This window comes from Antechinus flavipes, chromosome 1, assembly GCF_016432865.1.
Source record: "Antechinus flavipes isolate AdamAnt ecotype Samford, QLD, Australia chromosome 1, AdamAnt_v2, whole genome shotgun sequence".
NCBI lineage: Eukaryota > Metazoa > Chordata > Mammalia > Dasyuromorphia > Dasyuridae > Antechinus > Antechinus flavipes.
In genome coordinates this window covers 166495929-166508180 of record NC_067398.1, presented here as the reverse complement: position 1 = coordinate 166508180, position 12252 = coordinate 166495929, and the positions used below count along the sequence as shown (strand labels likewise).

At 35.2% G+C, this 12252-nt stretch overlaps 1 protein-coding gene across 1 annotated transcript in view; it reads left to right on the top strand.

Annotated features, from left to right (window-relative positions):
- ACOT12 (acyl-CoA thioesterase 12) overlaps positions 1 to 12252 on the top strand; it is a 73798-nt gene that overhangs the window by 25287 nt on the left and 36259 nt on the right. Inside the window, exons 5-6 of the mRNA XM_051992926.1 lie at positions 174 to 309; positions 11103 to 11259. Coding sequence (XP_051848886.1) covers positions 174 to 309; positions 11103 to 11259 — 293 coding nt within the window. The remainder of the gene's footprint in view (positions 1 to 173; positions 310 to 11102; positions 11260 to 12252) is intronic.

The window sequence follows — 12252 nt, the reverse complement described above, 5'->3', positions numbered from 1 at the left end:
AATTTGGAACTCAAAATCTTATAAAAAGTGAATATTAAAACTATTTTTACATGTAATTGGAAAAAATAAAATACTATTAAGTGAAAAAAAAGTGCTCCAAATATTATATCCAAAATTAGGTGTGGCTAAACCATTTAGCAAAATTATTGAGGCTACTCATTTTGGTTTTGTAGATTTGTTTAAAGCCAGTCACCCTTCTGACAGAACAAGATCAAGTGGAGCATGATCTGGCTTCAGAGAGACGAAAAGTAAGACTTCAGCATATGGACACCTTCCAAAGCTTGATGAAGGAGAACAGCAAGTTTGATGGTTAGTAAGCCTTCTTATAGACACCCTGACTGAATGGCTACAAAATGAAGAGTATTATTGAGAAGCCCATGCATTTTCACTTTGTATTGCAATTCAACACTCCTAATATAGCTTGATACAGATTTAAATTTAATTGAGAAATGCTTAATAAAATAAATAAAAATACAACAAAATAAAGATAACATTACATTTTAAAACCAGGTCAATATGTGGCCTCCAGGGATCCTTTTGTAGAGATTAGGAGTCTGTTTCTATTTAAGTCTGTCTCTGGTATAGACTGACTATCCCCCCTTGTTGTAGACAGAGGTGGATTTTCCATTTAAGTAAAGCTCATTTGTTCATCTGGTCGGTATCGCTGTCAAATCCAGACCTAATCCACATGGCACCATTTTAAGCTATAGAGTTTCTCCTTTATGTGTAGTATGCCAATTATCTTTTCTTTTTTCAGTTTTACATTTCTAATCTCCTGTTGTATCTATGATTAAACCCTAGTTTCCTGTCTACAGACCTCCAAAACCTACTTTTCATTTCATTTGCAGATCTGGAATAACTGATAATGCCAAGAGTCCACAAAGGATCACTCTTTTATGCCCTATCAACTTAACTCTATTTAGCTCTAGATGCTTATGTTCCAGAAGTAACCTATACAATATTTCTGAGGATTTTTTTGGTTTTGCTTATTTGTTCATGACCTCAAAACCATGGGGTTTTCTTGACAAAGACACTGGAATGGTTTGCTGTTTCCTTCTCTAGCCTCTAAGGCTAGTCAAATCCTTGACTAGAAATTGGAGTCATTAAGAATACCAATGGTATACACTCCAGAGTATCACTGCTGAAAGTCGAAGATAAGGGTCTCAAAAAAGAAAGAATAAGTTGGGAAGTGAACAAAGACTTTAGATGTTGAGAGAATAGATTTCCAAGTATTCAGAGAAAGGATAAGTAAGATTAAATCATCTAAAATTCTTCAGGGGAAGTTGGCTGATGAATCTCTCAAAAATGACAGGATACTAAAATAGTTGAGATGAGTAAGATTCTGGAAGCAGTTGTCTAAAGAGGCAGTTGTAGATCTCTAAGGAACAAATAACCAATTTGGTTTAAAAAACTGTAGAATTTGGAAGCACAGACCAGAAACTATGGATCAATATAAAAGTCCTTTTAACAAAAGTACCAAAAGTATTAAAACTCAAAATGAGCTGAGACTGGCAATGAAAAAAATTGCTAAGCAAAACCACAACCAAAAAGGCTTTTTTAGAATAAAGACATGCTAGAGCCATTCTTGCAAGTGGATACAATGAAAATAACAACTATCAGCAACCAACTATTCTGCCCTGTATTTTGCTTTTGTTTTCTCAAAGAAGGAAAATGATCTTTGGATTAGGAAAGATAGAACAAAAATGAATTACAGGAAGTTGAAACAAAAGATATCATTTGGTAAAAGAGAGCTTAGTTGCTCTTGATGAATTTATGTAAGTAAGTATATATAAACTAGATTCCAATGTGCTAAAATAACTAGTGAATATAATCACTAACCTATCATCAGTGAAATTTGAAAAATTATATGGACAAAACTCCAGAACAGGACGTGGGAAAATCTCTTGTTTTTCAAAATACACAAGGTGTATACAGATGATAATAGGCCAATGAACTTGACTTCCTGACAAAATTCCAGTTGTATTATTGAAGAAATTATTTTTGAACATTCAGAGAAATAATGATCACTAAGGACCAGCATGACTTCTTCAAGAGACATCGTGCTAGATTAGATGCATTTCCTCTTTTTACAAGATTAGCATCAGGAGACTTGTTAGAAGAATGTAGACAGGGCACAGGTGGCTTTCACAAAAGCATTATAAAAAGGATAAAATCCTTCATGACATTGTTGTGAATGAAACTGAGAGACATACACTAAATGATAGTAATGGTCAATCAGGTTCAGAACTGTTTGAATGACCAGACACAAACACTAGTGAGTGTTTTTGATTTGGTTCATTTTTTCCAAAGAGGCGTTAGTAATTAGGGCAGCTAGAATGCTGGGCCTTGAATAAGAAATACTTGAGTATGAGTCAAGCTTCAGACATATACTGTGTGACCTTGGGCAAGTCATTTAACTCTGTTTCAATTTCCTCAATTGTTTAAAAAAAAAAAAACTAAAGAAGGAAATGGCAAACCATTCCTGTATCTCTTCTAAGAAAACCCCAAATGGGGTCACAATGAGTTGAACATGACCAAAACAACCAAATAACAAGAAGTCAGTGTTAACTTGGAGGGAAATAGCTTGGAAGGACTGTCCCTGAGCTATTTGCTATTTTTTATTAATGACTTAACTCTTATCAAAGATAAGGTGGAATGTTAAACAAATGGACAGATGGAATAAAATTGAGGACAACAGAGTCAACATCCAATCAAGATAGATTATGGGCCAATTCTAATTAAATTACATTTAATTGGGATAAATATAAAGTCTTGTTTTGAGGCTCAAACTATTAACTTCATAGTACAAGATGGAGGAAATGTGTTTAGATAGAAAGTGATTTGGGAGTTTTAGCAGACTGTAAATTCAATATTTGTCAACATTATAGCATTCTAGCTAAGAAGGCTAATACTATCTTAGACTATATTAAGAGATACACAGAGACCCTTAGGAGGGAGCTGATAGTCCTGCTGCATTCTATTCCAATTAAACCATATACAGAGAATTGTGTTCAGTTCTAAAATAAAGATCTTAACAAATATATTGAAAAACTTGGGCAAATCGCAAGGAAAGTGACCAAAATGGTAAAAAGGTTGATGACCTTATCTCTACCTCTTGACTTCCCTGGCTTTCTTCAAGACCAAGCAAGAAGCTTTTCCCAATCCCCCTAAATTGTAGTGTATTTCTTGTGCTGACTCTCTTCTACAAAGCTTATTTGTACATAGCTATTTTCATTTTTTCTTTCTCCATGAGACTGTGATTTTCTTAAAAGCAGGGATGATCTTAAATTTCTTTGTATCCCTGGGATTTAGCACAGTGCCTGACACATTGTAGGCAAATAATAATGTTTGTTGACTTACTAAGTGAACATGCCATATGAAGATCAGTTGAAGAGAACACGAAGGAGGAATATGATTGCTGTCTTCAGATAATTAAGGGGTAGAAGTGGAATTAGGCATGTTCTGTTTGCTTTAGAGGATGGAACTAGGACTAATTCTTTTTAGAAGCAGATTTCAGCAAATTTTAGGGAAAATTTTTTTAATAATTATCATAGTCCAAAATTTCAATTGGTAGTGCTGACTATAACCTTTTACAGTGGAGCCATCCATTAACTCCATCATCATTATGATACCAATTAGCACTCAATATAACCTATAGTTGTTCACTCTGCTGAATCTTCTTTTTAAATTCTAAAAAGTATATTTAGACTTGCCATAGCAGAAAGATAACTTGCTAAGATCTCTCCCTTTGGTGTGTATAACAGCTCAGCAAAGATAAAAGAATAAGCATTCTTTCAAAGTGATGTCAATCCTTCAAAGGAAATACAACTCCTAAAATTGTCATTGGCAGTATGTGATGTGATCTGGGCTCTGCCACCCTTTCTTACTGCATACCAATGTCTGGAAAGCATTTCAATAATTTCTTACAACTAGAAATTTGAACTTTAAAAGGGAGAAGCATAAAGAGACCACTAGTGGAACCCATGGTTGTCTAGCAATGTGAATGGGGCTCAAGAGAGTCATTTTGAGTAATATGCAGTCACAATAGGCTTATAGTTAGAAGGGACCTTTGAATTCCCCCTTTATTTTTTTTATTTGTTTGTTTTTTTACAAATGAGAGATTAAATGGTTTTCCTAAAATCACAAAGCTAGTAAGGGACTAAGACTCCAAACTCAGTGTTCATTTTACTACAACATGTAGTTGTTTCCATATCTATCAAAATTTGCCTTCAGATTGCCACAGGAAAGATCTTTTGAACTCATTACTCATCTGGGCTTCTAGCTTATTACAGTATGACTGGGTCATAACAAAGATAGCAGATACCATACTGAGCTCAGTAAAGGTCAACTGTGTTTCTGGATAGGATGTTTATCTCATCCTGGATTCAGATGATTTGTGGAAGCATCTCCCTACCCCAGCAAATAGTATATAGCATACTGTACTATTAAAGGAAAGACCCATAAATACCAAACACAAATAAAGTATTTAATTGGTCTTAGAGTAATTAGTTGGTAATCTTGTCATTGTGCTTTCTATCCAAGTTGTCAATCATATAGATTTTGATAGGCCATATCAGATGTCCTTGTCCCTCCCCTACTCAAGAGCAAAACAATTTAGATTTTTATAGAATTGGCTTTTTTCAGGAATTGTGGAAGTGATGCCTGTCATCAGCAGAAGAGTCTGGACAGCATTTTTTACAACTAGTTCTGAAAGTACAAGATACATTTCATATTAACAAGTAAACAGAATCAAGACGTAATAATCCAAATGTTAATAGCCACAATAATATAAATAAAGGTTATTAACATATTTTAGTTTCTGTCTTGTAGGAAAATGGTTGTCAGGACTACATGTCATAAACTTTCTTAGAATAACATTTTTTCAAACTGTATGTGAGTGTATGTGTATATATGTGTGTGTGTGTGTGTGTGTATTTTATTCTCTTTCCATGTGCAAAAAGGGATGCAGTGTGGTATAATACATAGATAGCTGAATTCTGAATTATATTAAAATTAGGTTCAAGACTGACCCATTCTGACTATGTGACCCTAAGTGTCAGTATGCTTAGAGTCATCTCTAAGACAATGAGTTGCAGAGTAAGTGCAGATCTATATTGTTAGATGGAGTTTCCTTATCAGAAACAAAGCCTTCTTGATCAAAAAAAATTATTCTTTGACTTTCATTGATTATATTTCAAATACCTATTAGCTCTTGTAAACTAGATTTGTTAACTACTCAGTCCATAAACTACATACAACCCCCAACCTTCCCAAGTGTAAACCAAACCAGATTAAAATGGAATTGGGAAGTATTTGACTAAATAAAAATGTAATAAAATATAGATATTATTTTTGAAGACTAAGTCAATATACTGCCCACAAGGATTCTTCTGTATGGAATAGTGGTCCCTCCTTCCATTTGAGTGTGATGACATGTTGGAGATGACTAAAGCCATTGAAAATCACTTTATTTGTTGTTATCTTGAACGACAGGGGTTTCTAAGTCGTTGTTGATGATGGTGATAACAAAAACTGCATCAGTCTTCATAAATAATATTTATACTAAGAACAAAAAAAAATTTCAAAATGTAAAGACTCTGCAGTTGCTTTATGTCTTTTCTATTAGGAGCATTCTATAAAAATGCTTTCAAATTTGCCTCCAGATACTTTTTTTCAGGAGAAAAAGAAGGTATTTATCTGCCTATGCAATAGTGTATAGACCATTATTTTTTTTTTTAAACAGTAGCAGAGTGATGATTAGTCTCAGGACTATTTTTATCTCAACTTATCAAAAATATGAGAATGAAATAATAGTAATTTACATAAACTGAGAGTTTTATAGTTTACAAATATTATCACAATTATCCTGTGAAATAAGTACAACAGGTTTTATTATCCTCATTTTTACATATGAGGAAACCTAGGTTTAGAGAAGTTAAATAACTTGTCAGAAGTCAAACAATTAATAAGTATCTAAGCTAAGATTTAGACCTAGGTCTTCCTAACTCTGAGTTAATCACTGCCCTAATGTCTAGCAGTATAGCCACCTCACATGCTAGTGATTCTAATAGAGCTTACCTAAGAGAAAACAGGCTAATTATTTAAAAGTGACAATCAGTTCTTATACTGTAATAGGCAAGAAGCAATATAGATTTCCAAAGAAGTAACAGAATATCAGCCATTTGAGAAAATTGGGTCAACTCTGAGCCCATCAAGCACTTCAAAGTATAGTGGGAATCATTTTTTTAAAACTGGCTTGAAAAAAAAATTAAGGCATTTACTAATGTCAGGGCAATTTGCATACATTAGTAAAGCATTTGCAAATTCACTTACTATTTTTAAATGTAGTGCTTAAGGGGAATTTCTATTACTGAATATTTTCTTGAGAAAATACCAAGTTCTTTCTGCATCAGTCAAAATATCATACTTAGAAGGTAGGATACCATCTTTTGGAAAAATGTTTTGTGTCCCAAATGAAACTTGTTAGGATAACAGGAAAGCTGAAGAAGGTCCACAAGCTCCAAAAGACAAAAGAATCAGATCACACCAGACTCACTTTCTTATACATTGGGGTGAGCATGGGGCCCATTGTCCTGGCACATTTTTGCCATTTTCTGCTGCCATGAAAGGCCAAAAGAGGCAATGTGAGAATTCTAGGTTATTATTATTAGTCTAACTCTTTGCTGACAGGCATATAGAAAGAAAAATATCAATCTTTAGTTCTTTGACCTTAGTCTGTGTCAAAGATTACTGACTTGAAATTTTATTCTGCTTTATTTTATCCTAAACTCAATCATCATAAATAAGAACAGATAATCAAATAATGAATAAGGCAGCAAATCATCAATAAAGTCATAAACTCTAAACTATTAAGTCTGCCAAAAGTAAACTAAGCCCCTTTAGCAAAATAATACTTTATTTATGAATTCCTTTCTTGGCTCTTTTTCATGTGTCTATTTATCAGATTTTGTTGCTTTTGCAAAGATTTAGTCACAACCAGTAAATATACTCTGATTATGTCATTTCTTGGTCACATCACAATTCTTTGTATACTTCCTACTTGTCATTTTATGGCACAGCCATAATCCATAACATTAATATATTACAAATCATTTAGCCTTTCTCCAATTATTAAACATAAAAGCTGTCTACAGGTTTGGGGTTGGTTTGCTTGTTTGGGGCCAATAGGAATATGTTTTATAGATGGCTCATCATTCTTGCTAATAATATTCTTAGGCTATGGTCCTAGCAACACCTCTTAAAATGTCAAATAGCATGGTTCTAGAAAATCATTATGTCATAGATTTAGATATAGAAAGGCCCTTCCTGATCTTAGGGGATAGAACATATTTCTACACAGTATATTTGTAATATACAGGATACACCAAAAATGTACTGCACTTTAGAGCTTTAATAGTTTCATATACTGTTTAATATTTAATAACATTATATTATATGACTAGTAAGTGGCAGAGTCAAGATTCATACCAAGAGCTCCAGTTTCCATATCCAGTGTTGTTTTTTTTTCTGCTTGCCAGAATCATAGAATTTAGGATCTGGATGGGATTCTGTGGGTATCCTGAATGAAATCCTTACATAACCTTATATGATCGATTCTCTCATTTTACAAATGACAAGAGGGTTTAAGTGACTACCCAAGGTCATACCCACAGTGAACATCTCATTTGGAATTTGAACTCAGGTCCTTTGACGTTAAAGTGATTGTTCTTTTCCCCTTTACTTTATGATTATCATTGGCTTTCCAACTAGCTTGAAAACATGAAACTTACATGTCAAGTTGTGCTGTAAATATTACATAATACTCTAAGAACATCCAAAGTACAAATTTACGCAGATAAGCACAAACAATCCCAAATATTGTAGAGCTTTTCTTGGCTGCTAGATGGGATATTTGACCCAAATATAACAAATAAATCTGTGCTCACAGTAAGTGGAACCCTAGACCAGTGGCCTAAACACCATAGGTGTTTAACTCTTACAGCCCTTCTGTCCTTAATTCTGGGGTTCTAGTCTCACATGATGGCCAAATCGCATATTCAGGTCCCCTGAGTTTAGACACTAACAGACCATCTTACAAGAATAGACTATTATTTCCAGAAAACTGGAATGGGATTTATATTGACATTTGGACTAAATTTCTTCACACTTGGCCAAATAGATAGGATTTTGTCTTTGCTTTTTAATTCAAGGAGAAAGTAGCTGCATTTGTACTGGCAAAGTGGAAAAAAAAACAACCTGCTGCTGGGAATGATTTTTTCAATCCTCAGGATCTCCTTTGGGCATTGTTACTGAGCAAGATCCACTCCTGATAGACACTACAGGACACATTGGATGTTCAGTGACAGGGGAAGTAGTGATTGCTTCTCTGGAAAGGAGACTCAACCCCTGAGTCTTTAAAAGGAAGGAGATGCTCTTTTATGGAAAATGACATCTACCTTAAGACCAGATTTACCCATCTGAAGATGATGGAGAGTCACACCTTTTACCTGATAACCTTAATCAGTCTCTCATGATTATGTGAGGATAGCATTGTTGCATTGTGGGAAGTGATGAGAGAGAAATGACATGCTAAGGTGAAGATCATGGACTTGAACATCTTGTTCTCCAGAGGGAGAGGTAGGATTTTTGTTCAGTCAATTCTTCATGATTCTATTTGTTTTTTGTTTGTTTGTTTGTTTTTTGTCAAATACTGACTCACTTTACAGATGACGAAACTCAGGCAGATAAGGTGAAATGACTTGCCCAGGTCACACAACTAGTGTCAGAGGCTGCATTTGAACTTAGGAAGAATAGTTTTCCTGACTCCAGGTTCAGTGCTTTATCCACTGAACCTAGATCTGGCCTAGAGGTAGGGTAGACATATCCTAAAGATCATACAGAGAAGGGCAACTCATTACAGCTATTTCGAATTATATACACACACCCACAACTCATCATGTGTATATATTTGTATGCCTACAAACACAGATATATGTATCTATGTATTTGTATGTGTATGTGTGTGTATATAAGACTAAATCTGTGATTTTATCTTCCTCCACCCCTGTAAGTGAACATACCTTCTCTATAACTTACCATTTTAGAACAAGAGTATTTAACCTGAAGTTCACAGACCTCCAAAGGGTTCATGGGTAGATTTCATAGCATCTATGAATTGTTTTTCCCCCTCTAGTAGTTTGATAACTTTACCAATTACATTGAATTCCTTTGAAATCCTATATATTTTATTTGATGCACTTAAAAACATTATTCTGAGAAGATATCCTTCATCTGATTGACTGATGGTCCATGACCAAAAAGGTGAAGAACTCTTGTCTTAGAGAGCTGTTGGAACCCAAGAGGTTAAAACAAGCAGTGACTCAACCAAGATCAACAGTGAGTAGGTGATAGAGAAGTTCTCAAACCGGGTCTTCCTGCTTTTTAAGGTCGAGTCTTTCCCACTGTGCTATGCTATGCAGCTTCTCAAAAAAGTAGAGGCTTGATTGTTTTTCTTAGCTCAAGTCAAAGCCTGCTGCCTCAGACTGGGCTAAAATCTTCATGGTCGTATTCTAGTAGACAGCTATCTGTCAAATGGATATAATTTTCATAAAAGCTATTATATCACATCTGCAGATTGTATTTTTAAGACATATAATTATTATATTCCAGGTTTCAAAGTGCCCTAGAGTGAATGGAGAGACCAGGGAGGATTAATCTGGAAAATCTTCATAAAGATGTTGTTTTGAGAATTGGTAGACAAGATATTTTAGGGTGATATAGAGAGACAATTCAGATAATTTTGGTGAAAGTTGCTATTTTGCCCCCTTGATTTTCTGAATTTCTTTTTGGTGAGAGGATTGAACTAAAAGACTTCTAACTCTAACTCCATGATCGCATACCCAATTCATTCATGTTTGGACTCTGAATAAAGTTCCTTTATAAAGAGATGACAAAGGTGTTCAGCATGAGTTGTCAGAATTTTGTAGCTAGAAGTTTTGAGAGAAGATGGAGATATTTGTGGCCATTTTGTTTAGAGGATAACCCAAAATATCCTATTGTGAGGAAGGTCTCTGGATAGGTCAATGAAATGTGATGGAATGGAGGCAGAAGAGTAAGTAAGAGAAAGATAAATTCAAATCTGGCCTTTAAGAAACAAAGGTTGTCAATCGTCACTTTTCCTTACCTTCTTACTGAGAAATATGGCAAAGTAAGTTGTTTCAAAAATGTTTTTATTGAGACTCAAAGTAAGTTCATTACAATCTTTGTGCATGCATGTATAGGAATTTCCATACCAAATGATCTTGCAGTTCCCACCTAAATGGATATTCCTCCCTTCTCACATTGCAAACTTAGCTTTGTCCCTGGACAAACCCACCGGATATGTGCTTTCTGAATTACATATCTACCCAAACAACAACACTTGTGAGATTTAAGCCTAGCTGGTGATTCACTTGATGATGCAGGAAGTATAATTGAATACATTTTATTTCTTTGCAGCCAGAGTAAATGATTTCTCCATTGTTGACAGTAAAAACCAATTTGTCAGTAAATGAAGGCAATATGATTCTGAAGCAGCAGAAGGACACTGAGATGTACAGCAGCATTGTGTCTTTTCTGCTCATAACAGCATTTTTTATAAACCCCAACAGCATTTCCATAGCAAGTGGCATTCTCATTCTGAGAGGTTTAGAACACTCAGTCACTGTGCCCCAGAGGGCACTGGCTTACATACATATCTCAGATCTTGAATTCCTTGTTGTATTTATCCATTTTTCCAACCAAAATTCTGAAAGGGAGTTGTTAACAGAGAGCAAGATGGTTGCAATATTAAATCAAAAAGAAAATATTAAATCCAAGACATATCGGCAGGTACAGTAGTCTCTAGAAGAAAATGCTTTCAATTTTATCTTAACTTCTTGCATGAAGATGAAACTTATCCATGACTAGAATAAAACTTGTTTGCTTCCTCAGGTGCTTGTATATTAAGGGGATGAGTGCATCTTTACAGGCAACTAGGGGTCAGCCCTTCTGCTTGAGGGAGGGGCCACCCTGGGGACACTGGTTAAAGCAATTGCATTTAATGTTTCTCATTCACATTTCAGATGCCATCTGTGAACAAGAGGATGGTATGATTTCAACTGGTGATACCTGGGTACAGAGCATTGAACTTGTCCTCCCACCACATGCAAATCATCATGGAAATACATTTGGGGGCCAGATTATGGCTTGGATGGAGACAGTGGCTAACATTTCAGCAAGGTTGTTTATTGGTTTTGACTTTTGCACTGTATCATATGACTGTCTCTGGGAAAAATCACCTGCTTTTCTGGCAGGGGTAGAGAGGGTTGAGGGAGTTGCACATGGATGAGGGAAAAAAAATTAGGGAGTATTAGATACTCAAAGTGGCCACATCAGGAAAGTATAGTATATAGTAAAGACCTGAAAGAAGTTGGAGAAATGGTACCTTTCACTAAAATTAAATTTTTTTTTAGAGAACCTACACTAAAAGTCCTTTACTTCATGATTAATTTCTTCTTTTGTTTCAGGCAATCAACTGGAATTTATTAAGTTTAAGGGACCCAATGGGCAGTTGGAGATGCAAGACAAGAGGTCAGCAGAGAGATTAAGGCTGAACAAATAGAATTGAGAGTCATTTGCATAGAAATAATCATTGAATCTATGGTAGTTGATGAGATCACTAATTGAAATAGTATAGAGGGAAAGAAGAAGAGGACACAAGACAGAGCTTTGAGAGACCCTTGAGGTTGGAGAATGGGAGCTAAATAAAGATCCAGAAAAAGAGACAGAGAAGAACAGTCAGACAGCTGGGAGAGGGGGAGGAAGAAGGAAGGAACAAAGGTAGGGAAAAAAAGGAAGGAAGAATGGGAGGGAGAGGGGGAAGGAGAGAAAGGAGAAAAGCATTTATTAAGCAATTACTATGTAACAGGTACTTATACTTTATAAATGTTATCTTCTAAAATCTTGGAAAGTAAGTTGTGATCATTATGTCCAGTTGACAGTTGAGCAAACTGATGAAAAGAGAGGTTGTGATGATTTGCCCAGTGTCACACAGTTTGCAAGTGTCTGACATTGTATAACCCTGAGCAAGTACCTTAACTCTGCCTCAGTTTCCTCAGATGTAAAACAAACTGGAAAAGGAAATAGCAAGCCACTATACTATTTCTGTTGAGAAAACCCCAAAAGGGTTTTTCTGCCACGCTGGGGAGGAAAAAAGGACTGTGATTCAGGCCC